The sequence below is a fragment of the Calypte anna genome, chromosome Z, assembly GCF_003957555.1.
Source record: "Calypte anna isolate BGI_N300 chromosome Z, bCalAnn1_v1.p, whole genome shotgun sequence".
NCBI lineage: Eukaryota > Metazoa > Chordata > Aves > Apodiformes > Trochilidae > Calypte > Calypte anna.
In genome coordinates, this window is record NC_044274.1 from 12743271 (window position 1) to 12771104 (window position 27834).

Here is a 27834-nt window from a genome sequence, read left to right on the forward strand (position 1 = left end):
GAAAGAAAAAGAGTATTGCTATGATATAGAAATACAGTGTGTCAATGCACATCCTGTTCCCAGTGCACTGGGAGACCTGCTAGGGTTATTTCTTTCTCAGTTTTGAAAGACAGAGCCTGACAGGTGTAGAACAATGACAGTGATCTGGAGAGACATAGCTACCAGAGAATCATGACCCAGAATTGTTGTCCAGAATGGTTTATTAGTAATGGGCAGTGTTTTGACTGCATTTTTCCCTCTTCAGAGGCTTTTTTTAATGTGTGCAACAAGAAGTATAGACATAATTTCTCTGTAGATAGGCTTGTTTCTACTATGTTTGCAGTATGATAACCAGGCTTCCTTTTAATCACAGAATTACAAAATGTTAAAGGTTGGAAGGGACCATGAAAGATCATCAAGTCCAACCCCCATACCAATGCAGCTCATTTGCCACTTAGAAGCTTTGCTTAGAGGCAATAGAGCCTGCTGCATCCCAGCACTGGTATGTTATTGTCCTGCAGAAGCATGGTATTGGTTTGTCTGCAGCCTCACCTATAACACGGGAGATTTTCATGCTGGAAAAGCACAATCTGAAGAGGTCTTTTTGGGACAGCTGCTCATCATCCTGCTCAGATTTCACTGGTTACGTTTTAAAAGGCAGTCTACAGAACCATGTGGAAAGGGAGCTATTTTTAATGAGTGTTCTATTGATCACTCTGAGTATGGATTGATACATTTGTTTACATAACTAGCCTGGAGGTGAGTAACCAGAAGAACATGATGGATTCAATTATATAGCAATGTGCATAATGTGATTAAAGATTTTGGAATGTGGTCTAAAGCAAAAAAAGGAGAAACAATTATGTGCTTGCTGTACAAGTTTGCTAGGACTGTTGTTGTCTGTTCCCTTAAGGTGTACCATGTTTCTTTTAAGATATTTTATTCTTGTTAATAACAATACAAACAAAATTCTTGATTCTGCCCAGATCTTTATTTGAAGTACAGTGTATCAATGTAATACATTGTTTTAAACAGAACATGGAGAGGACACTACTTTTTCATGCTCAAAGGCATTCTTTTAATTTTTTTCTTTAATAATTCAATGGCTTCTTAATATAAATGCTTGAACTGAGAGAAGCAGAATCCAGAAGCCAGAATTTTCTATTATTTTTCCTGTTAAGTACAGTTTGCATCATTTCACTGTGTCCTGTTGCAATGTACTCTGCATCAGCTTTGGACATAACCACCTAAATTTCACCTGTATCCTCTTTTGCCTCTGTCTTATAGGTCCTTTTCTTTGCTTGTCCACATGAAATAGCATAGATATAGTTAAACTAATGAGGTCTGGGTAGCAGTAAAATTTCTAAGGTAGCATTTACTAATTTTTATCAGGAGGTTTAACTCTCCTGCCTCTTTAGAAGAATACAACAAAATATTGTCAGAGTAATGAAATTTTTAAGACTTGCCTGACTTTCCACACCACTACCGCGCCTCTGGCTCAGTTTTTACTATAAACAATAAATCAGTTTTAAGGCTATGGAGCAAATCCACCTTTGGCATGAGTTGACACAACCCCATTGTTGCTCCCACTTACACAGCAAAGACTATTGCCAAGCACACTTGTAATAGAGCCTATCTGGAAATCTGACTCTGCTGTTATAGTCTTATTTTGCCAGATAGGGATTTTTTGTCTAGCTTCCTTAAACAACTAAACAGTGCTTTCCAGTTTGGAATTTGATCATTTAAATCCCACTGAAACTAACAAAAAATGGGCTTTCAGAAAGAGCCTTTTCAAAAGGTGATAGGACTCATTCATGTATTATACTTTCCACAAGAGCTGGTGCTCAAATGTGCTGTTGCAATTAATGAAGGCAATTGTGGAGGGTGGGGGTCATGGGCTGGAGGTGAAATTTTGGAAAGGACTCACAATGTATAAATGGCATAATTTCCATGTCCTGAAGTTATTTTGTCTGTGTGCCAAGCCCTCACTTCCATGTTTACATGTTTCTGCAAGGTACTGAGCTAGAATTAAATGCTTATGGCTATTAAATGAAACAATAGTCTTTGTGATTTTTTAACTGCAATTGAATCAGTTTTGTTTAATGAAATGAGTCTGACAATGGTACAAAAAAGCTTTAGAAACCTCCATAGAATGTACTCTTCAAGTACTCCTTTACCAAACTATTGTCTATAGCAGCAAGTAGAAATAATACATTTTCATTTGAACCCGAATGTTCATGACTTGGGGGCTGAACCAAAAATAAGTCTTGGAGCATATTTCAGCCCCAAATCGTTCCTATATATTATGTGTGTGGTATTAATTTTTCTCTTCTGTCTTTTGGATCTTAGTGTATAAGGACGTGGGGCAAGTGACTTGAAGGACATTGTTGTTCAAGAAGTAAAGCAGGTTTGCATTACCTATGAGAGAGTCTCTTCATGTATATGATAGTACTTATCTTAAATGAAGCTGTTGGGAGAGTACAGACATACTATAGCTGCGACACTGTTCCAGTTGGAAAGAAAAACATAGAAAGTGGGTTAGAGAGCTGATCTTCAGAACTGGAAGTCAGGTTAGCCTACTGCCTGTGAAACAGAATAATTGTAATAACCTTCTCTTGCTTACGTATTACTATACATTCTCTAGGAGACCTTCAAAATTTAGGCAATCTCAAATATTTTGTTATGCACACATTTTCTTGTGTTGAGCATCTTCAGTCTAACACCATACTCTAGCAGATGTTTATTTTGTACAGACTGTGTGCCGTATCTTAAAATCGCCTAAATACTTAAATAGAAAAGCATAATTTGAAAATCGTACCAGTATGTGAGCTGCAAGAAAGGTCTAGTGCCTGAGGATTGTTGGCTCTCCAGGAATGGAGTTCATTGGTTTTCCAATGGCCTTATATGATACTTTACAGAAAATATTTAAAAATTTATCATTAATTTATGATGGTACAGATGGTCACAATAATGTCTAGGTTTCAGAGCATGGACAAATAAAGGAAGACTACAGCAATATCCACCTGTGTTTTATCTCTAGCCAACAGATGGCTGAAGTCTGGTTTTTATTCCAAAATTTCTTTTAAAGTTTATTTCTATGGGAGATTCAGGTGTAAAAATTTCTGTCTCTCCAAAATCTTCAAGAAGGTCTTTTCAGATTCCAATCCTGATTGTTCCATTTTGTTCCCCCATTTCCCCTGCAGCATTGTTGTGAACACAATTTGATTAAGATGTTGTTAAAGTTTCCTGAAAAACTGCTTTCTACTTCAGACTAACACTTAGAAAAATTATGAAACATCTGGGCATGGTTGGGTGAAGCCCTTCTCTGCCAGTATCCTAAGTTGGGCTAGTTAACTTTCTATTACATTCAATATGAGCCAATTGTTAATGTATGGTGAGAGGAAATGTCCCATAATGGAAGAGTAGTATTTAATTTAAATTTTGTAATTTGGCAATACATGAAAAAAAATCAACATTTTGTACAAACATTACTTTATCTACAGTCATTCAGGCTTTTAAATTAAGTTCATGGAGTAAAATTCATGTTAATGAGTTGTTCCTGGCTATTGACTGAAACTGAAACTGACTGAAGACTTTCTGATCACTTCAAGTACATGACCACTCCTTCAACACATCATGTTCTAACTTTTAGAAACCAGTGGCACTTAGGTTCTATTGTACATGTTTTTGAAGCAGTTTTTTAAAAAGACATTTTAGTATTTTTATACCTTTGTATTATTTTAAAAAAGTGAAAAGGCCATCTTCTGAAGAGACAGGAATTAGTGCTCTTTGGTTTTATTTCAGTTACGAAGTTTCTAAACTGCACTTCTGAAAAACTGAAGCTTTTTACTTTTTCTCTTTAGTAATTTCCTGCATTGTAAAACTAACAAATCCAGTTACTTAAAGAACTCATGTGTTTTTTACAAAGTCCTCTGAGCATTGAGAAACATCCCAACAGGTTTTTTGGATCTTGCATATACATCCACAATCCATCTGTAATTTCTTCTAGGAGCAAACTTGTGTCTTCTGTTTTGTGACTGCTTTTTTATGCAGGCTGATAGGATGTCTGTTCTTAATGAACCTGCATTTCATTGCCTGCTAGTAGGGCTACGTTCAGAAGAAAGTCAGCTTCTGAAAGGCTCCTGTCCATGTGTTTGTGGAGACTTTTCCTGCTCATGGGTAGGGTTGGCCAAACCTGTAAGGCAGCATCAGGCAGCTGCAGGAGCAGCCTGTAAAGCAGCTTCATTTGCAGGGTTGCCAAATACCCAGATTTTACAACACCTGGCCAGGTTTCAAGAAGTTTTTCAGTTTCTTGGATCACAGCATAGCCTAGATGGTTGAAAGTTTTTTTGTGCCTGTCTTGAAACATGTCCTGCTTGGCTCATGTGGAGGCAGAACCCAGTGTCCCACTTCCACGTGAGGAACACAGTGGCTGCTCCTTCTACTCAGCTGGAGGGAAGCACGAGGGAAGCGTGCCTCTAATGGGTTGGGCCAGAACCAGTCTCTCTGAGGCTATAGGGGAAAGGGCTAAGGCTGCAGTTGTTTTTCAGATTTATATCTACATAATGGGCTGCAGCTGTTTTACATGTTTTTCAAAGACATGCCACCAAATGAGCTGTGTTGTGTAGATTTTAGTTACATCAACTGGCTGCTACTAGCTTCCTTCCAGGAAGAGAAAGAAAGGGTACATACAACTAGGAGAGAGTGATGTGCAAATGTTAGATTTATTTAATTTATTTTTGTTAAGCTTCAAATGAGGTCTCAGGCAATAGGCTCTGCTGGTCGCTACTTGTTTATTTGGTTTATATATCACTTTGCATTTTGTGCTACCTGCTTTACAGGTGCATTCTTTATTAGGAAAGTATTAGCTGAAAAAGACAGAAAAGCTCTGAAGTTATCTTAAGAAAATTTATCTTTTCTTGCACGTGTCTGTACAGAAATGCACAGAAATTACAGAAGTGTAAAGCTGTAGTACTGTAATTATTCTGAAATGCAAAATAAGGGTATATTATCATAATTTTAAAAGTTTACAGAAAAAATGTTGAGGTCATCTTAACCATTGATCTTTGAAGAATATGTACTACTAGGTTAGTTACTCTAAGTTCTTATCGTTGCTGCACTTGGTTTGTAATCCCTTATGAAGTGAGAGAAGTTTACTTTGTGCAATTTAATAAAATAAAAACAATCCAGATAGTTTTGTTACCTCAAACCTGAGAAGATCTGGAGTATTCCATGTGTAAAAGAAAAATTCTCAACATAGCAAATAATCCTGAGCTATCCTTTTGTCAATGTCCCCATGTAGTTATTAAGCCATGGTGGATTTTCATGCAACAAAAACATTTTTAGATTAATTGTTACTCTGTTGTTCTCAGCCTTTCTAGCCCTTTCCTGGCCTCTTGTTATACTAGTATGGTTTGGGATTTTCTTGCCATAATTCCATGACTTTTCCCATATTCAGGTGGTCATTAGCATTTGCTGGTGCATAGGCAGCATTACAAAGAGGGTTGTGTGGGAGAATGAAAGTCAAGGGAGACACTGCTCATTGCTCTCATTATTTGGCTTAATTTTAACTTTGAACTCTATTTTAAATTTGCAGGAAAGCATGGCAGATGGCTCACTGGTTTTACCTAATCCAGGGAGAAAGCTGTTTTTATGAGGATACATCCATGGCATTCTCAGGGATATTTTAGCCCATGCTAAAAAGATGTTTTCCTGATAGACATGTATCAGAAGCTGACTGTGCATCTAAAGCCCATTTAGATATGGGATGTGTTTTAAAAGAAACTGTCAGGAGTCTTTCCTACTCCTCTAAACTTTGCTTTAGAGGCACAGATGACACTGCTCTCGTTTCTAGGCTCTTTGAGATATCATTGTTTCTTGTACTTTGTCTATTTTCCTATCCTACAATACCAAAAATAAAAACTGTGTTTCAAAACTGGAGCCTTTCTGTCAACATCTGGGAGTGTCCTGAAGCTTGCCCTTGGCAGAATCTCTGTTGCTATTTGCTGACATTAGATATTGAGGGACTTAAAAAATGGACTCTGCAGGAAAATTCCTATGATAAATCTAAATTGTGAGCACTTATGTTTACAATTAATGGTACGTGGAAGAAAAGTCTATACATTGCAGACTTGAAGTAGGAGTTTGTGGTAATGTGGTAATAGAGTTTGCCAAAGAAAACTGTGTATGAAAATGGAACTGCTGGAACACAACCTGAGAATGAAAAACACGAAACTTGTGGGGATCCCAGAAATCTCTTTGAAGAGCAGCTGGGTGGATTTTTTTTTTGCTGAGTTTAAAGGCTAAAATCAGGAATCTGTAGCTTGCCAACTCCTGTGTTGAATGATGCAATTGCTTCTCTCCTATTAAGAAAGCAGCCATTCAGCAGGCTTGCCTTTTATTAATGTCCTATACCTCGAGGTGTTTGTGATTGAAACAAGACATTTTATGCTATGAGGCAAAGCTGGAAGCTTTGTATGAAAACAGCGCTGGTGGTTTTTTGTGCCTTTTTTTTGGTTTTATTTTTAAAGCTCTTTCAGAATATTTGCTAACATAGAAGCGGGATGTAGGGGCTTTGCCAGCAGGTTTTGTGTGTATTGGGAGAGGGCAGATCCCAGCTCATGGTTAATATATGGTAGAAGAACCATAGGTACTATGTGCATTGATTCACTTTGCAGCAGTTGGTGCTAAGGAGGTGAGAGAGGGAAAAGTCTTTCATTTCCTAAAAAATCCATACCTGCCTATGTAAACTTTCAAAAATTTGAATCTGCCTGCATTCGAGAAGATTTTAGTAGCAACTCGTTGATTAAATGTCTAAAAACTCAGAACATTTAGTTTTCTAAGTTTGTAATAGTGCCAACTCTGGCTTAAAAACAAAATGTATTTCTTGCAACTGTTTTTCCTAAGCTGATTTTTGCACTCGTGTGGCTGCATGCGTATGTGTGTGACAGAAGGATGACACGGGTTGCCAGCATTTAATGAAAAGCCATGGTTATTACATTTACCCTTAGGAGGAGATGGAATGGATGCAGTGCGAAGCTATGGTTTATATAGAAAAAAAAACCCCAACCAATCAAAGAAAACCTAGTAAGTACTGACCTGTAGCCTTAAGGCAGTATAATTTGCCAAGCATCTAGATAGTTCCTTCATAATTAAAAGACTAGCTGATCCTAAGACATATTTTCTCAAAGGAGTGACATTATTTTTTCTTGACTGCATCATCAAGAGAAAGATTATGTGGATTTCTCAGGGAAACATGCATAGAACATTCATAGTTTAATCCTAGTTTTTAGGTTTAAGCCAAAATTCCTTGTCTTGTTCCTTCTGCACTGACAGGGTGCATGCACCTGTGACTGTGATGAAGGAGTGGAAGGCAGCTTTGATTTTCAGATGGTTTTGTTTCCTTTACCAGCTCAACAGCCACACAGGAATCTACTTATATGTGCTGATGCAAGGTAGAAGCAGAACTGGGCAGGTGCTGCTCATAGAAGCATAATCCTTGCTGGAATAGATAGTACTTTCCTGATGCTACAAGCTATCAAGCTTGTCAGAAAAAGGCAGAAAACACCTTCAGTTTCAGAACCATTCTGGGATCCCAGTCTTTGTATCTGAAGGTGATAATTTTTCCATGAATTAGATTCTGAATGTGTAAAAAATTTGTTTCTGTTAGAAAGGCTTACTTTTGTCATTGTTTTCATGCTGATAAAATCTTAAACCATTCACAGAAGAGTAAATAGAATTTTTCTCGTGCTACACACAAGAGGAGGCCACACTGGACTTAATCCTGAGTGACAGCAGGCACTTCCTTCATGCATAGAATTTGCTGCTTCAGCGGTGCTTGTGGCCCATTCTCCTCCAGGTCTGGTCTCAGGCACTCCAGCACTTATGCCATTCAGCCTATGGTGGAAAACAATCAAAAGCCAGATATCATCTGATGTATTTATTTTTGCTGTTGCTACTGAGGTGGGAATTGCGGCTTTGAGGGATAATAATAAACACTTTAGAAGCTAGGAGCTGCCTCTGTAATGTGTAAAATCACAAATCAGTATGGCAAATCCACCAGGTTACTGGTGGGTCTCTTTCTGACTGAGAAAGCTGGCAAACTGCTTGCCTGTCTGATCTGGTAGTAGCTAATGTTGAATATCTTCCATTTCTCTATTTTTAAGGTCAGCATTACAAGGACTCCAAGTAGCTCTGTATCTTTATTTTATCAGTCTTGTTTTTGTGTGTGAAGGTATGGGTCAGCTGGGAAACTGTAGATCATCAAACTGCTGGCAGACAAGTCAGATTTTTGAAAAGTCAACAAAGAGTTGGCATGAATTAGAAAATGAAGAAGAATGATCTGCCTTGGGGAGGGATGTTTTTACTCAAAATAAACCTTGGGATTGAGTGTATGTAAGTTCATAGTGTATTTCAAACATTCTTGCACTTAAAATATTTTCAAAAAACTCAGATTACGATGGCAGAGAACAATAGCAATATATGCTTGCCTATGGTTGACTTAGTTCCATGTTTGTCGTAATAGGAAACACAACACTTAGCATCCATAATTCAACCAATTGCTTTCGATTTTTGGTAAGTAGTGTGTCAGACTATTTTCGGGCCCTGAAGAATATCTGTGGTACATAAGATGCTAATTCTGTACTGAAGATACACTGGGATGTGACCTTGCCAAACAGAGAGAGATGTAGCCTCCTGATCTGCTGTAGTTTTCCTTTAATTTTTTTTCCCTCTTCTCTTTTTCTTTTCATAATTTCCTAGTTAGAAGGTTACTGTTTTTAACTAGGGCTTCATTTTTTTTCTGATTTTATCATGTTCCACTTTAGTTCTGTGATGTTTTCACTATATGTAGGGATCACCCAGTTGTTTTAAGCCAAAAAAATGTAAAAATAACATTAAGAAGATTATACCTATTTTTTCAGAATGTAGCTGTGCAAATAGTTATGCAGAGAACCTGGATATGTCAGACACATGTCATATCACTGACACCACCATAGCAAGCTCAGTTTAGCTCTGTTTTAGCTCTGTTTTCACAAGTCTAACCTCTAATGCAGATTTATCCTATTCTTCACCTGTGGTGAAATGTTTTGTAAATAAATGTTCTATGTGTACATAACAGTAAAAATTACAGCCCTTTTGTGTTTGCATTAGACTGGCATTTAAATAATTTCTGGAAGCACTAATTCTTGGCATTTTAGTAAAGACCAGCTTTACTTGAACTCTTGTGCTCAGACTGATCGAAGAAGACTCCATTTGCTTGCTAACTTGACTTAAAAACCAAAACTTGGAACAGGTCCTTTGTCCTGAATAAGGGAAAGGCTTGTTTAGTTGCAAGTGTTTCACCACTTAACATCTCTTATCTGTATGAAATCTGTTTAAAACTAGTTCAGGGTTGTCACACACAGCTGTCTTCTCTGTTCAGTCACCAAGCATTCAGTCATCAAGCTTCTCTCTGTCAGTGCATTTGAAAATGTTACTTGAGTAACATTTCTGTTTGGGAAATTTGAGGTCCTGATAGGACATTGAGGCGATAGTCTTGCAGCTGTTTTCCAGTTAACCCTGCATCTGATAAAATCTTGCCGTGTGTCTGCTCTTCTCTCAAGGCCTATTTACTCCAACTAGGCTTTGTGTTGCTCCCTAAGAATAATTTTTTTTCTTTGTCTTGTTAAGGATTGAGTAGTTATGAGACCTGTAACTTCCCAGTAGAAAAAAACGGTAACCAACTGATATTTATCAGCTGGGTTTCAATTGCTGACTTTATTTCTGTATCCAATGACAAAACCCCTGGGAAGGGTAGCTGGTCTTCTGTTGTACTGAAACCTCTGGAGACAGTTATAGTAGACTATTCCACCTCTCAGGAAAAATAGCAATAGAAGAAATCTCTCCCTAATCCGTTCAGGGTAGGGTAAACATGTGTCTTTGACTAGTAACAGGCTTATCTATTTTGAAGGGAAAATGAACTATGTTGTAATGGGATTTTAGGCTGAATGAGAATCTAACCCTTAGTGTGGCCCTTGCTCCAAATCAAGATTTGTATGTTTGTTTTTGTTTGCCTAAGTAATCAAACAGCCAGGAAGTGGGAGGAAAGTTGTTTGCTTTCACATCAAGGGAAGTTTATTTGTGAAAGATGCAAGTGAAATGCACCACTGCTTACAGCTTCCAGATGGTGCAAACTTCATTGTTTGGAAACCTGCAGGTTTTATTTCAAACATTTCAAGAAAGTTTATGTAGCTTTCAAAGAGGAACTCTGTACTAAAGTGAATGTCCACAGGCTTCGTTGTTTCAGGAGCCCCCTTGTTACACAGGAGCCCTAAGTATCTACTCCGGAAGTGTTTTGGTTTTGGTGGGGTTTTTTGGTTTGTTTTGGTTTTGTTTTTGCTGTCAACTTTTAAAATCAGTTAGAATAACTTCTCAAGGGAAGATTACTTCTCAGCTCTTTATAAATACTCTGACATAAATACGACTGTAACTGGTTCACCCCATTCTCCACTCTTCTGGGGCAGGGCTGATTTCCATGCAAGACAGTTCTGTTGACTAAACCACTAGATAACTAACCCTGTACTCCATTCTTCTCCCAGTTCTTTTAAATGATTAAGAGAAAAATCTTAATACAGGGTTATGTGAGAAATGGTAGCAGTAACAATTGGGAGGGACCTTTAGCAGCCCGGTGCTGTATGGCTTGTTGCTGTGTAAATGCATGAGAGTTAAACATTATCATCCTCTCTTTTGACAGGACTCTCCATGTAGCTTCTCTCTATATCTTTACATTTTTCATATGTGTTCTCTTATCTTTCACAAAGTGCTTATAGATGTTGTTTCTTTAATCCCATCAATTTGGAAGAAGCAATGTTTTTAATTGGCCCTTTCTTACTTGAAGGTATTTTTGGCCACATGAAACAGCACCTATGTGAGTGACAGCTTGTGAAGAACTGCTGTGGAAATTTTTGGGGTTGGTGGAACTGATGTGTTCATAGATGCTTAGCCTGAAAGTAATTAAGTTTTTTCTGATTGATACTTTCCTTGCGATCTGAATTTTAACTGAATAAAACTTTTGCACTTGTGTGTTCATGTTGCATTTGGCACTATCCTATGCAGTCTGATCATAAAACCTCAGTGTCCCAGATTTAGCAAAGTTATTATTCAGGTACTTATTGTTCTTACAAACACTGACAAATGTAAGTGAACCAAGTGTGTGCTTCACAGCCTTCCTGATGTTTAAGTGACTTTGATTGCACTGTATGTCTACACAAATGTATCTGAACGTGTTTCAGTATTTGCTGGTATGTTGTGCTGGCTAACTTGGAGGTGCTGGAATTTGACAGATTCCTAGCTGTCCCTCCCCTAGCCATTTTCCCAGACCCTGAGAAACCTCTTCTTCTAAGGAAGAATGTTTACACAACTTGGTCACCAAGTGCATGAAGTTTTGATTTTGAATGACAAGAGAACATCCAGCAGCAGGGCTTTTTAATACTCTTGGAAGTGTTAACTCTTCAGTTTTTGTATGGCATTACTAAGGTACAGGATGAGAACACAGGATATTTATATATTTTTGAAGAATGGTTCAAAGCTTAAGCATTGCCTTTTCTGTCATTTGCAATCAGCAGCAGTGTAGAAGGACTCCCTGAAGAAAGTGATGTAGTTGCTGTACTTGAAAGACTCTTCAAGGAGCTCTCCTGTTTAGATTTATTCTCTGCCCTTTTCAGATCTTATCCATAGCTTTTTTTTTCTTTTTTTTTTTTTTTTTTTTTTTTTTTTTTTTTTTCTTCAGGGCTTTCAAGAAGTCTCCAGCTTAGAGAAGCACAATGTTGCAGTTCAAAGGCTGTGTGCCAAAAATGTTTCATTCCTGGTTTCTCTGGTTAGCAGGCTAATATTTCAGTGTTCATTTAGCATTTAAAGGAAGCAGTTTTTGAAATGTAAACTCTTAAATACAGTAGTTGGTGTGACTCTGGGATTTGTGGTGTTCCTTTTAGATTCTGGGCAAAAATATCCTTACCACACGGGTGTATGATGTTAAAAATGAACGTCTCCTTTAAAAGATGTTAGAAAACATCTTGGGAATATTGGCTTTTTCAGCTTGGGGCATGTTGATGAAGGTCTTTTCACATGCAATTTAATGGTATTTGGAAATGTTTTGTCTTGGATTTTGCTTTTTACCACTACCACTGAAAAATAGCTCTGTATGTCAAGCTAATATTAGTAGGAACCACAGAGAAGTATGTCTTCCCTGTGTTGCCTGTACATATCCTGAGACTTACCTGCTGATCTACGCACAATTTCTCCTTTAAAAAGCTTTTCTGTTGCTTTTTCTTCCCAGCAAAATTAAGTCACCAGCATGTGTTTAGGGCTGCTTCTGTAAATCTTGAAGTACCGAGGATGTCAAACATGAATCTTCATCTGTAGAAAGGCTTGAATTCAGTATAAGTTATTTGTTTTGTTCTGCATTTACCTCTCTGATAATTGATGCTGTTAAGTGCATCCTGCTATGGTTTGGTTGGTAATCTCTGCAATTTCCCACTGACCAAATAAGCAAGTGCATGAGGTGAAAAGGAAAACCAGAAGCTGAAAGAACGAATCTCTAGCATAGTGCCACAAATATCCAGAAGTTTTGATTTCTCCAGGTGATACTGGCAAATACTAAGGGTATTTTTTCTTCTCTACATGGAAGAAGGATGGGCTCTGTAAAGGACAGTGCAAAAGCACAACTTGATTTAGTTTGTTGAGGAGCTGTATAACCTCTTAGAGGAGATAAAGTTTGTCCATTCAAAGGAGGAAATCAGAAGTCAATAGAATGACTAGAGCAAAGCCTATTATTGTGACTGTTTTCTATATTAATTCTCAAAGCCCAGGCATTCTGTGGGGATATATTACATAATTATACTAGTTTAGAAATTGGGTGAGACTAGATGCAAATAAGGTATATTACATGGGTTAATGAGACAGCAGCCTGGGTAAAACTACAAAAACTCTTTGATGTTCCTGCTCAGTTTCAGAGTTACAGTCTTCTTGGGAGGCAGTGGCCATGTGCCAAAAGATCTGAGGACTGGGAGGGGAGAACTTGCCAGTACTTGGTTTGTGAATGAAAAAGAAAAGAGGTCTTAATAAAAGACAAGTGACATGTAAATGCTCTCTTCCAGTTTTCACCTGGCAGCCACAAAGGGGCATGCGGAATGCCTCAGGATCATGGTGACACACGGTGCAGATGTGACAGCCCAAGATGGTGCAGGTATGCCTCTGTGAATCTACACCTGTAGCATAATACTTTCAGTTTTCCAAGACAGTTCATACATACAGAGTTTAACTCCATATTTAACATCATTGCTTTTCCCCACGTCCTGTATAGGTAAAAGAAGTTGTAACACTTGCAAGTTTAGGCATACTGGCTTTTCTGCACAGAGAATTCAGATTCTAAAGCTCTTAATCTTTTTGGCCTTATTCTGTAAATATCAGCATGTATAGTGGATTCCAGATTCAAGAGTATTGCTCAATTTTTATTTTTGTTTAAATTTAAAAAAAACAAAACCCAGCAAGACACAAAACCCTCCCCTACCTCTTTTTTTGTGACTTCATTTGAGACTTTTTATAGGTTAAATCAAGATTTTCTGTGTTGCATTCCTGTGTTGCCTTTATGTGTATCCAGGCTATTGACCCCCATTAGTTGAACGGGCATTGCAGTAAGACATTTCCTCAGGATTATGGCATAGTGAGAAGAGCTGCTATAGGCCAAATCAGAGCTGAGACCTATTACCTATGCTGTCTCTGCCCTCACAAGTCCAGTGCCTTAATTATGACTTTAGAAGAATGAGCTGAATTTGGATCTGGCAAAACCCTCTTAAAAGATTTCAGTTGAAATATTTGTGGAATCTGTGCCCAGCATTTTCTCTGGGTAGTCAAGTCACCTGAATGAGCTGTCAGCATTCTGTCTCTCCAGTAATGATCTGTAAATGCTGGGTTCTGTCTTGGCACCGATTGCAGCCTCAGGGAATTTGTTATACATGAAAATTACTTGCCTCTGTAAGAACATGTCTGTGATATTGGGAGAAGTATTCAGGTGATACACATAGTGATAAGAGAATATATGTACCTGATACAGACAGCTCCTCAGAATTCATACTTCATCTTGCCTCAGGATTTATTAGTTGTTAGGATAGAATCATAGAATCATAGAATTGGCTGGGTTGGAAGGGACCTCAGAGATCATCGAGTCCAACCCTTGAACCATCGTTGCGGTTGCTAGACTATGGCACTGAGTGCCACATCCAGTCTCTTTTTAAATAGCTCCAGGGACGGAGAATCCACTACTTCCCTGGGCAGCCCATTGGAGGTTGCCTGCTCTTGCCTAAGAGTGTAGACCCAGTGTTCATTAGGGAAAGCCTTTTCTCTAATAGTCACGTTATGTACAGTGAGATTCTGCTGTGGCAAGTGGCTCTGTCTGTGCTGAGTGCTACCTCTTGGCTGCTTCTTTCCTTAGTTATGTGGATAATTTAATAATAATGCTCTCTCTGTAAGATGAAACTAGAGGAGACACTGCAGACTCTTTCATCATAAATCTGTACTCAATAAATCATAGCTAAATATGGACACCACGGATGTTAAATAAGTTAACAAAAAAGGGAATCTGTGAATTGCAAATCAAAGTAGGCCTATGCTCTGAGTAATGTTCTCTGTGCAGTCCTTGAATGATACCAATTTGTTATAGTGGTAACTGGTAAATTTGGATGGTTTTGCTCCTCGTGCTTGATGTATTTTTCATTACCATATGGAAGAAATGAGGACACTTGGCAGGTAGCTGAGTACTGTAGAAAAACTTTTTTTCAGAAACAAAACCTAATTGTGCAATCTTTGACTTAACCTTTGCCAAGGTATAGTCTGATACATTGTGTCATTCATTTATATGAAAGCAAGCATTGAGATTATTATGTTATCTATCTGTACCATGACCTGTCACAAATACATGCTACTTTTTATTTTCTCTACCCTTACTTTTCATCTGTCATGACGGGATCAAGATGGATAATTCAAAATTTTGCCTGTCATGGAAGAGTTTATTTCTGTGCTTTGGGGTGATTGAATAGTTAAGTTTGCCTTGCTTTTTTTCATTTAGGGCACAGTGCTTTACATCTGGCAGCAAAGAACAGCCACTCTGATTGTGTTAAAAGGTTGCTTCAGGTAAATTAAAAATTAATATTGATTTTTGACATTTTCCTTTTGTTTCTCTGGTCTGGTTCCACTAGAGCCTGACACATTTCCTGCTAATAATCTGCATCACACTCCTGTATTACTGTCTTGTCTCCTGGCAATCCAGAAAGGTGCTTGAGTTTAAAGCCCTTTTAGGCACTGTGAGTGGATGTTAGAAAACCATGTGCTATCTTCCTTGAGTGGTCCATACAGTTTTCTGTATGCAGCTGATGTGACAGAGAGTTGGGTTTCAGGCAGGTTGCAGCTTCTGTCTAACCTCCTGTGTTTGTGTGGCCAGATGGGTTGGAAGTAGATGGGTTAAGTGACTCAGGGGAAAATAATTTTTCACTTGTGGAGGAACTTTTGTATTGTTCCTCTGGAATGCTTTTTGTCTGTTTTAATCATAGAAATGTCTGTCAAGGTTGATGTCAAAGGGAGAAGAAATCAAAATAGCTTAGATGCTAAAATATGGAAATACTTGAATGGCGCAAAAGGACAGAGATGGGTTAAAAATTTAGAGAGGGAGTAGAGAGACTGGGGAAAGAAAACAGGAAAGACAAAAATTAAATGAAGATTCTTGAGGCGTTGAGGCTGAAGATGTGCATTGGTAAGATGGTCAATCTGAGCTCCATTTCAGAAAGTCAGGTGAGTTTTGTGGTGGTGATTAGAGGAATGACACAGATTTTTAGGAGTTTTGGGTTATCAGTAAGACTATGGCTGAGACTGCAGATAATTAATTAATATAACCCTGTTCAAGTGTAGTGGTACAGAAAGAGAACGGATCCCATATCCCAGCCTCTAAATTGCTTTTCCCTGGTTACCTCAGGCCGAGCGCTCCAATTGTCCTGTGACTGAGCCCTTTCAGTGTCTCTGATAATATTGGATCCAGTTTCACAGATTCCAACCTACATACTCGTTGCATGCTGACTCCCTTGTTCCTCCACACCTGGAAACTTAGTATTGACCATTGAGGCTTTCCCGTTCGGGATTTCATTGCAAGTATCTCCTCCTGCTGACGTGAACCCATTTACCATATAAAAGTGACATCAAGCGGTCAATGGTGGTATTGCATGCAGCAGCAAGATGAACTCGCCACTTGGGTGTTTTAATAGCAATTATCTGCTGACCATCTATTTACCAGCTACAATCGTAGAGTCCTTTAGTTGGTATTTTGCTAATTTTATTAAAATATGCAGATTTTTGAATAAATTTGAAAATACAAAGCCCATTGGTAAGGTTCTCCCATAACTCATGGGGTTTGACTTGTTTCCATGTTTCTGTTGACCAGCTTGGTGATATAAACTGTGCCTGTGGATAATGTCTACTAATGTCTACATGCTGGAGCAGAATGAAAACAGGCTAAATACTTAATTTAGAAAGGCAGATCCTTAACATTTCTGTTACAGAGTGTGGTAATATCTATGTGAACCTGTTTTCCTAAAAAATCATTGAAGTGTTGGTAGCATTGCTCATTGAATATCAAGAGCTCTAATGTTTCTCTTATAGAAGCCCATTATTTCAGGGTTTTATCTTCTTGTTTACAAAGAAAAGCAGTGAAGGTGGTGAAGGGTCTGGAGAACAGCTCTTGTGAGGAACATGTCAGGGACCTGGGGTTTTGTAGCCTGGGGAAAAGGAAGCGGAGGGGAGACCAAATTGCTCTCTACAACTGCCTGAAAGGAAGTTGTAGCAGGTGGGTGTTGGTTTCTTTTTTTAAAGTAACAAGTGATAGCACAAGAAGAAGCAGCTTGAAGTTGTTCGAGAGGAGGTTTAGATTGGTTATGCAGAAAAATTTCTTCCCTGAAGGGGTTGTCAGGCACTGGTACAGGCTGCCCAGGGAAGTGGTGGAGTCACCATTACTGGGAAGATGTAATAGATGTGTCGATGTAAAATCTGGGGGCATGATTTAGTGGTGAAGTTTGCAGTGTTTGGTTTATACTTGGCCATAAGGATGTTGAAGGTCTTTTCCAATCTAAATTATTCTTTGATTCTCATTCTTTGCTGTAAACCGAAACTAAAATCCGTACAAAAACAAGTCTTGTTTGAATTTTGAAAATTTGAATATTTTTTATTTATTTTATTTATTACTTTAAATTCTAGATGGATCCATTCTAGATGGATCAGTGGTAGCTGGTAGCTTATAGTGCAAAAAAATATGACTGGATTGTTAATGCTTCTATTTTTCAGTGATGTCTCTGTTACCATGAGTGCTTTCTCTGTCTTCTGTATAAGCTGACACAAAGAAAGTAGAGACCAGACTGACAGAGAGAAAAGATGTGTCTTTCAGTATTTTTTTCTGGAGTAGTTTATGAAACTTTTCTAAGGATGTTTGCTACTTTGTCCTTAGCATCAAACATATGTTTTGTTTTCTTGTTGCTTTTTTCTAATTGCTTTTTCCCTTCTCCTTATTGAACTGTGCAGAGCAAATGTCCAGCAGACAGCACTGACAATTCTGGGAAGACAGCTTTACATTATGCAGGTAACTTCCTTATTAAAAGCTTGTACTGCCTGTTTTGTTGTGCCTGATATTCCTGGCTCTTCAGCCTGATAGAGCTTTGTAGTTTCTAGTTACATAAATCTAGTGACTCTATCCAATGGTTTACAAATTTCAGATATTTTTTAAGATAAATACTATGAATACTGAATTTTAGTGAATTAGAGTTAACAAGCTTAGCTTGCACTGTCAAGGGCAGAGCTATTGTAATACTTAAGATGAGGTTGATTTTTATTTCATTCTTTAATGCTAATTTGGACTGTGAATATTGGTTGTATTTCTGAATACAATTTGCTGTTAATCCTTTTACTCCTTCTCTCCTTTCTTCTTAAAAGAGTGAAATACAACTTAATTTGTTTTTCTTGGACCCCACTGTAATGCTTAAGTATTGCAGGTGGAAATGTGGAACACTAGTTAAATGGGGTTTAATGGACTTTTATACTTGTCTCTTTTTTAGCTGCATGTGGTTGTCTTCAGGCAGTACAACTTCTGTGTGAACAGAAATGTCCAATTAATGTCAAAGATTTGGTATGTAGCTCTTATCCCATTGTGCACTTCCAATACCTCAGAGCTTTTACTGCCCTTCATGCTGGTCAATGGTCAGATGTAGCAGTTGAAAGCAATACTATGCTTATATTTCTTCTTGGATTTCTCTAAGAGTGGAAGTTCTTTTTGCAGCTTGCCATATAGTTGGTGAGGAAGTACTTCACAGTCTAGTACTATGGTGGAAGGATTTGCTACTCATTAAATAGAGGCATTAGTGCAAGTAGTGAGAATCAGTTCTGTTATATTCAGAAACATGATTAAAAGTCTTTCCATTTACTCCAGTAAGCTTTGGGGAAAGCTCATGATGTGACCAAGTGCTGTGAAATGCTCACAAAGCCCCACCAGAGTACAATAAGCATGGGGGGAAAAATATATTTGATGTAATCTAAATTTTCAGGGATAAAACATTCACTGTTATGAAGTGTCTACAGTAACCAGGTCTGTTTTTTGGGCATGTTGCAACTGCCTGATAGAAAACTCTGTGATGATAAAGGGAGAGGAACTGGACAGAAATGAAGAAAAAAAAAAAAAGGGGGGGAAAAATATCTTTAAACTTGTTCAGTTTTGACTTTGAATCTATCTCCTCCTTAATCTGGTCTTTCTAATATAAAAATCTGTCACAGAGGTTAGACCTATAGTTTCAGCTGCCTTTTAAGGGCAGAAAACACTTGTTCAGTCCTAAGAACTTAAGGCTGTAGGAGTGAGTATCTTAAAAATGTCCTCAGCTACCTCATGTTTGATCATATGTAAGAATGAGACAGATCAGCCTCAGAAGTGCATGACAAAATGATGAGAAGCAATCATGGCAGTGAACCTAACTAGGGAACATAGAGACATCATGGTATCTCTGGCTTTGGTCATGCTTAAAATTTGCTTACACAATGGTCTGAGTTATGTACTGTGACTTGAAGTTTTCCTAGCTTTGGATTGAGAGCAAATGGGGAGAAACACTGGATGACCTTTAAAGGTGTCTTCTAAGTTACTAGATGTTTGTATGAAATATTGTATTTTGCCTTGTACTTAATTAAAAATACCTTTTTTCTTGTGGTGCTACTTCAGAGTCTTGCATAGTTGCACAATCACCACGTTATAGTATTAAACAGTAAATGGACTACGAACAGCAACATTCCCATTCCTAATGCTTTTTTTTTCAAGAGGGGCATTCATGTAAACCTGATTACATTTGTGGTACATGAGAAAAATGTCCTGATAGTGCATTGTTCATGCGGTATAGAAGTTTATGGCTGACATTTTAATCTAAAAATGATATTTGTAAGTGGATGGATTATTGTTCATATGTTCTTTAAATACGTTCCTAGGATGGAAACATACCTCTGCTGCTTGCTGTACAAAATGGACATACTGAAGTCTGCAAATACCTTCTGGATCATGGAGCAGACATCAACACTCGGGATAAAAATGGAAGGTACAGCAGCTTAACATGTTAATTTTGACCATCAGATTAAGCTTTCTTCACAAATCCTCTGAAAATAATTGTTTTTAGGTGAAATAATGCCTTATGTACTAGACAGCATATCCTGACTGTTGAGAAGGTGAAGCAGAAACTATGCTATTATAAAATTATACGTGTCTGTAAGATTTCCCCTGGGCTACTGAAGCAGTACATCCCATTTTAAAATAATTCCTAAAAGAATCTGATTGATAGCATTTACCCACCCATCACTTTGTACATGTCCCAGTTTTAAAAGCTGCTTTCTTCTTGGCATTATTTAGTTTCTCCAACCTAAATGCTCAGACTTCTACTTGGGAGTGATATGTTAAAGGGTTCTTCTTTCTACCATAACTGCAGCCCCAGCAGCAAGAGAAAAATACAGTCAAGCTACAAAGTGGAGATGCTGTCATCTTAGAAGGTGCTATTTAGAGATTTGTTGCATTAATCGTGTGTGTGTGTGTGTGTGTGTCAGAAAACTGTTTTTAAAAAAGCAAACATCTATGTGGTGAAAAATGTACTTGTGTTGATTATACTGACAAAGGTCAAGAGTCTTTGAAAATCATAGACTGTTTTATAAAAGGTCGGTTAAACTGTGAGAGTAAAGCAGGATGCTGAGAAGACCTGGCACGTGCACCTGATAGCAATCTTGATTATTGTACAATGCTCATATTGTTCTTTGGCAGCACCTGGGAGGATGAGACTGGGCCCTAACTTGTTTTTTATCGGTTTAAAGTTTATTACTGCACTCTTTGTTTTAGTTTGTGTAAAGAGAACACCTTTATCATCTGGGTTGGTTTGAATGGCTTCATCAGTACTTTGAACCTAAAATGCTGCCCACTCTGGAACCTCTGCTTTCCTCCTGATGTCTTAATGTTTAATCAACAGACAGTGTTTAATTGAATTAATGTGTTTCTGTCATAAATAGGTCAGGCTTGCATTTTTTGTATTTTCCTTTTAAGGAAGTATTTGTGTAGAAGTAAGAAAATTTTATAGAATGGCTTCTCACTTAATTGCTTGTTACTTCCCTTCTGGTACGAAGAATGAGTATTCTTGCATCTCATGTTCACAGAAGTGGTTGAGTTTTTACTGAAACAGAGAAACCTTATTAGGAGAGGAAGAGGATAACCTTTGAAAATGGCATCTCCAATGTCCTATCATGTCCAAAGTAAGAGAATTACTTTGGTAACCTAAAACCATCCCTGTGATTCTTGAGGTGTTACCCAAGTTGCCACTCATCACTGCCTTTTAGAACAGCACTGCAAAAGCCATCACTTCTCTAGTTCTCACCATTACAGAGAGTATGCTTAATCCATCAATGAAATTATAGCCTTAATATCCAGAAAATATTATCACTAGTAACTTTTTAGTTTCAAATCTACACTGAGGAAAGTGTTTGCCAGTGAACTTGGCCAACCTATTAGGAATATTTTTGTCTTGTGAAGGGAGACTTATACCCAAGCAGGAGAGCAATATCAGAGCATACTTGAAAGGTGGGGGTTTTTTTTGGGTTCATAATTATTATGTATATCTCATATGACCCCTTCAGATAATTGAGAAAAGCAGATAAATAGTGTTAGGAAAACACTCCTGTATGCTGTCATTACTCTGTCTAGCTGCCCTGGGTTGGAGAGAAAATTTATGGTGCTGCAATTAATGTTTTAGTAGTTTGGGTTTTTTTCTTTTTCTCTGTAAAATTTGAGTAGATCAGGATTTGAGGTCAAACCAATCCCTCAGTCTCACTGAAGAATTTTGATATTTATTTGGCTATTTGGTAAAAGTATGTTTGCCTAGTTAGTCTTAAAAGCAACATGTGAAGGAGTGCAGCAATGAAATAAATGCTTTCATGTTATACCACCACTTGCAGAGCTGTAATTGGAGTGTGGCAGAGAGATTTAATAGTCTGGCTCTATCCTGCAGCCATTTCTATCTGTGTCTTTCCTTTTAGCCTAGAAATCAATTTTTAGAAACTTTTGGAGACCTATGCAAAGCATTCTAGGTCTTTGTAGGAGGTCATGCTGGGGAGTATGGAGAAGAAGAGGAGGGGCCAGCAGGTGTTTGTAAGAAGAAATGAATATATGCTTCAATTAAACACATTCATAAAATCTTGGACGTTATTGCACAATAACTGTCACACTTTTTTTCCTGAAGTGATCAGTGGCTGCTTAAAGAGAACACCCTTGACACTTACTCTCTGTGTGTTTTGTTTGTTTTGTCCAGAACTGCTTTGATGATGGCATGTGAAGCTGGCAGCCTTAACACGGTGGAAGCCTTCCTTGGGAAAGGTGCAGATGTCAGTTTAGTAGATGTGTTTGGACAGACGGCCCTGCATTATTCCAAACTCTCTGAGAATACAGGAATACAGAATCTCCTGTCATCAAAGTTATCTCAGGATGTTGGTATGTAAGAGATGCCACTCTGCAGTTTGTCAGTTGTTGAAATGACTGTGTCTACATTTAGTAATGAGCAAATTTACTTCCTAAGATAGCTTGAAAAGTTTTATAAGCCATCTTTAAGATGTTCTGCCTGAGGCTTACCAAAAGCAGGAAAATGCGGTCTTTGCTATGGATGCTAATGTTTATCATGAGATAAAGCAGGGCAAAAAAGTGTTTCAGAGAAAGAAAAGGTAAGCTGATGATGTAGCAGCATCATGAAGTTTTGCATTATGTTTGGAACTGATCTTTTTTTAATATGTGAAAGAGTAAGTGAACATAGAGCTCCTCAGAAGGGTGTTGGGGAAGGAAGTAACGTAGGCAGAAGGTTTCATGGTCAAACAGCTTACTAATGTGCAAGACAATAGTAGAATAATAAGTGTCAGTCCTTCAAATTTTTCTCTCACTATGAAACCACAAAGAAGCAGTGAAAGGATGTAGTTCAAGTGGAATTTGGAAATTAAAGTATATTTCTCAGATTTCAGACAGGAATTCAAAAGCCAAAGTATTTATGGTGTGGGAAGTAGAGCTGGAGTTGTTTAAGCAATGGCAGGTAACTTATTTCCACTTCTTTTCTGCTTCACAGATACAAAGTCACTGACGAAAGCAAAGCAGGTATTTGTACTTTCGGTTTTAAAAATACTGAGGCTGGATAGACTTGTGACTTAAGAAAAAACAGTAAATGACATGATATTATCAGTAGTAAAAGTCTCTGTGAGATGCTGCTGCCATTGACAGCTAACATGAAAGGTTCTTGTGGCTTACTTAAGAAATGTGTTTCGGGACCATCGCTTTTAGACTGAGCTTCTCCCTGTAGCAGCAGTCAGCACCCTCAGTGAGAAAAGGAAGGGAAGAGCCTGTGTATTTGTGCACATGGGTTCTGGGAAGATATGCCACTTGTCTCATGTGTAAAGCAGGAACTTGGCTTTTGGACTCCCTGTCTCTTTACACTGTAGAGAAGATCATGTAGTAAAGTTACCTGTTTCCAAAACTTGTAACTAAAGGTTATCCATGGTTACATGTTACTGGAGATCCTCAGCTGTGGGAATCCCAGCAGATTTACACAATTAGTTTCTTATATTTTTTATTTCGTATCATATCTTGAAGTAGAACTTGGTAGACCTGCTGGTGGCTGTAAAGTGGACGAGGGTGCAATGCATTGGTTCATTCCTTCTCTGACTGGAGAGGTGGGTTTTCTGGGAGTACAGGCAGAAGTTTGTGGAGAGGGAAGACTGTAGCCATTAAGAATGGAGTGTCTGGACTGTACAGATGGAACTATTTCAGATCACTAGTGCTAAACCTATTGTAAGTTTCTGCTTTTTCACTAAATCTTGTTTGTTTCACTGAAGCATGGATTACAAGGGGGCAGAATCTTATTGTCAGGCATGTTTAATACCTTTGTGTTAGTAGAGACGTAGTCTTTACATTTAAAAAAAAAAAAAAGAAAAGCACTGCATGAGCTGCTAAAGTTGGTATTAATGTGGGGTTTTGTTTGTTTTGTTTTTTTATAAAACAATTTGCTCGGACTTTACTAACCAAACTAACAAACCTACCTTTTCTGGCTGGTGAAACTTTCAGCATGATCAAGGCTCTAAATTAAGCTCAGAAAGAAGTGGAACTCCAAAAAAACGCAAAGCCCCACCTCCTCCTATCAGTCCTATTCAGGTAAAGAAAAGACCAATTTTGAGATGCATATAGTGGATGAAAAATGTTTTGAACCTTTTGTGAACAATGTGGGCTGTTACTGTTACTTTGTATACCTGTATTACTTTTGCTTTTCCAGACACTAGGATAATACCACAAAAGCACATGTTGGTTAGGTTACCTCAGCAACATCACTTGCAATACAGCATGGTCTAATACAACAACCGTATGAATTTTACAGGACAATTATTTTTCCATTTAAAGTTGAAGGTTTCCTGGTTTTGTCTACTTCCATAAGTAAATAATAGTATGTATTTTAACCATATATGTGTACACATTGTTATACGAATACATACATATGAAAGTGAAGTGCTTAAATAGGTATATATGGTCTCAAAATGCAGTTTTAACAGCTAATTTTACATTAAACTGGAATGTTACCTGTATAGCAGCTATATACATATGTAATAATGACTCAGAAAAGCACCGAATAATCTGATCTGCTCTTTGAAACTAACCTAGAGTTGTGACTCGCATCAGTGCAGGGAAAACTATGTTTTATATATGTGTGTCTATATATGTTGGCACTCTTAGGTAGTTATATGTACACACATGTATATATACCTCTATATAAAATTTTTTACAGCTTAGTGATTTGTCCTCTCCACACTCATCAACTTCAACTCCCATGACTGGAAAAGGGCAGGCTTTCTTTGCTGATCAAGTGTGCAAGGTATCAGTTTTCTGCTCTTGTGTGGCTTAGGGAAGGAAAGTATAGTATTTTAAGCATATACTTTATTTAATAATCTCTTTTGCTGACTTCAGAGTCTCCTATGGATTATTTAACAGATTTTTAAGCATAAAAAGGAATCCAAGTCTATTTCAATATAATTTACAAAGTAAGCATGGATTGTTTTATGTTTACTAACTAAGTAAATAGAATTAGTAATAAATTAGTCAGTATTTGGAAATATTGTTATGAAAATAAGTATTAATATTGTGAGATTAAGTGTGTTCTGACTATCTTACAGTATTTTTTAAATACATCACAATATATTCATATTATTTATCACAGGGACTACAGCCTTCCAAACTATGTATGACTTAGTTGCCCATATTTCATTAATATGTAATGAGAATTGGGCAATGGAAATTAAATGCCTTTAGCATATTTTGAAATACTGGCCCCATGCAGCAATTAAATAAGATACCACAAATGGAGGAAACCTGCTTTCCTGGGTTTTGTCCAGCAAGTTCTATACTGTCAATACTTCTCTTTGGTGAATTGTCCAACTTCATATATGCTCCATATATGCATATATCTGTGAAATCATTCTCTTTTTGTTTCCCAGCAGGAAGAATTCAGCTCCTTGCATCGAGGTAATACAGAGAGACTGAGTGACAGCAAAACAGGTATACTATAACATTTAATACTAATTTTCATATTTTATTAGGTTTTTTTAGGTAGTATGTAGTGTCAAAAAGTGATGAGAAATACTCTTGTGCCTTTCTGCCTAGAATGTGAGAAAACAGGAAATACTTGGAGTAATGTATTGTGAATTTGCTACCAGCTCCCCACCAAAACCCCTTGCTTCTGTTGGGTGATCTAACACTTTTTTAAAAAAAATATTTCTAGGAACAGTGTGCTTGCACACTACACTTTGTGGTCATGGGATCAAACTGTTTCATTTGAAAAGTTAGAATAAACTAGCTAGCAGTTCAGCTTTTTGAAAGCATTCACATCTTTTTTTTTTTTTTTTTCCTCCAAAGGTACTGATAGTTTATTGGATGTGAGTTCTGAAGCTGACCAGCAAGATCTACTTCTGATGATGCAAGCAAAAATTGCTTCTTTGACATTGCACAATAAGGAGCTGCAGGACAAATTACAGGTGGTGTATTTTTGTGCTGTTCTAGTGCTCTGTTGATCTTCTAGCAGAACAAAGAGCTGGTTGCCTTTTTAAAGAACTGAACTGTGCAGATAATTTAACAAGCTTGTTGGTGCTAAGATCATAGAGATACTCCGCTCCAAAGTATTAAATCAGTGTTTTGATATTCTCACTTTTCCCATAAATTACTGATTAACTTTGTTTGTTATGATAACCACTTTTTAAAAGATGTTGTTAACAGTTGTGTTACCAGAATTTTAATTTGCATAGCTTTGTTTATTAGCCTATGGAGTTAGCCCATGGAGATCAGCCCAGACTTTCAGAGGATTCTGGCACTTCCTACCTTTGCTTGCTGCTGATAACTAAATAGGAGCAGCTGAGCTTTTGATTTTTTCTAAAAATTTCTATCTTGAATTTCTAAAATTCTCTGTGTCTATAGGATATGTCAAGATTTCCTTGCTTACTGTATTCTAAAAAATATAGTAATGTGCTTATTTTTAATGTGCAATTGTTCATCTTTCTTTTCGCACAGGAAAGAGCACCTAAAGAAGTGGATTCAGCCATAGACTCCTATCATTCAAACCAACCAGAGGTTGAGCAAACAGCAGATAGACAAAATGAGTCAGCTCAGGAGCTGAAGTCCACATTAAATGCCACTCAAGTTCAAGAAAAATTTACAAGCCCCAGTGAAGTAAAAGTGAAGTACCTCAAGGAAGACTTAAAGGATGTGCAGAAGAAATCGGAGAATTCTGAAGTCAGAAGAAAACTCATAGAATCTCAGGTCCAGTCTAGAGTCACAGAAACAGATCATTTAAATAGCAGAGATGTTTCAGAAAATGGTTCTGCTCTTAACCTGAATTTCCAAGAAACTCAAACCAGGTATGAGGAAGCTGTGGAAGAAGTTTTGAAGGTACAAAGGCATATCAAGCTGGGTCTTGTTGCCTCTGAAAGTGAAGATACCAGTTCTGAACTGAGTATGTTGAAAGTTACATGTGGAGAAGTTGAAAAGCTTAAGCAAGAATTGAAGAGAGCATTGGAGGAAAGTGAAAGACAAAAAGAGAAAGTGAGAGAGTTACAGAAAAAGTTTGAAGAAAGAGAGCAGAATGTAGCAAGCAAACTGTTTGTGGAAGAGTGTGAGGAAATGAAGAATTCATATTGTTCAGTTATTGATAATATTAATCAAGAGAAGGCATTGTTGATTGAGAGGTACAAAGAAGGGCAAGAGGAAATTAAAAGGCTGCAGGACAAGCTGGCAAATCAGGCACAGTTGGAATCTAGTGCTGAAGCTGGAGAAATGAAAGATGCAATGCACAAAGTGATAGATGAGCTCAACAGTCAACTTAGTGAATTGTCTCATTTGTACAAGGAAGCACAAGCAGAGCTTGAAGACTATAGGAAGAGAAAAACTGTAGATGACATAGCTTTGGGCTACATTCCTAGAGATGAACATGAGAAACTGATGCAGGAAACAAGTTCCTTGAAATACAAGGCAGAGAATGAGTTATCAGAAATTAAATCCCAGTACACAAAAGTATTAGATGAAGCAGAAGAGCTAAAGCAACAGTTGGATGCTCAGAAACAAAACTCTGTGCCAATTACTGAACACCATCAGGTGATGAATGCACTCAGAAATACTGTAAAGGAAATGGAGGAAGAAATAAATGAGCTCAAAGAACTGCTTACCAACAAGGAAAGTGAAGTAAGAAACGTACAAAAAGAATTACTGGAAGTGAAAGCGGCAATTAATGAAGCAATGGTACCCAAGGCTACATATGAAAAACTTCAGTCGTTGCTAGAGGGTGAAGTTAGTGTTTTGTCATCTAAACTGAGGGCTGTAATCCAAGAGAAGGAAAATGTGTCCTTAGATGCAATGCAACTGAGAAATGAAGTTTCTCTCTTGAAAGAAGAGAAAGAAGGCATGCATAATCTGCTTGAAGCAAAGGAGCGGGAGGTGACTGGTCTTCATCAAAAGTACCAGCAAGCTCAAGAAGATCTTCTTGAAATGAAAAAATGTTCTGAAAGCTCATCAAAACTTGAAGAGGATAAAGATAAAAAGGTTAGTGATTCACTACAGTGGAGGGGTAGTGCGTGAGTTCAAACTGCAAAATATGTAGGATGATTCATATGTAACTTAATCATAGAATCATAGAATGGGTTTGGGTTGGAAGGGACCTTAAAGATCCCCCTGCATGGGCATGGACACCTCCCACTAGACCAGGTTGCTCAAAGCCC

General features: G+C 37.7%; 1 protein-coding gene across 5 annotated transcripts in view; it reads left to right on the forward strand.

The window, feature by feature from the left end:
- Positions 1-27834, forward strand: part of RAI14 (retinoic acid induced 14) — an 85214-nt gene that overhangs the window by 51239 nt on the left and 6141 nt on the right. For 2 of the 5 annotated variants that reach the window (XM_030467713.1, XM_030467714.1), the window contains exons 4-15: positions 13113-13201; positions 15080-15144; positions 17572-17629; positions 18102-18172; positions 19510-19616; positions 21861-22039; positions 22659-22687; positions 23651-23737; positions 24363-24449; positions 25069-25129; positions 25487-25605; positions 26135-27658. In XM_030467713.1, the coding sequence (XP_030323573.1) occupies positions 13113-13201; positions 15080-15144; positions 17572-17629; positions 18102-18172; positions 19510-19616; positions 21861-22039; positions 22659-22687; positions 23651-23737; positions 24363-24449; positions 25069-25129; positions 25487-25605; positions 26135-27658 (2476 nt within the window). The remainder of the gene's footprint in view (positions 1-13112; positions 13202-15079; positions 15145-17571; positions 17630-18101; positions 18173-19509; positions 19617-21860; positions 22040-22658; positions 22688-23650; positions 23738-24362; positions 24450-25068; positions 25130-25486; positions 25606-26134; positions 27659-27834) is intronic. The other 3 variants (XM_030467715.1, XM_030467717.1, XM_030467716.1) reach the window with 3 other exon arrangements.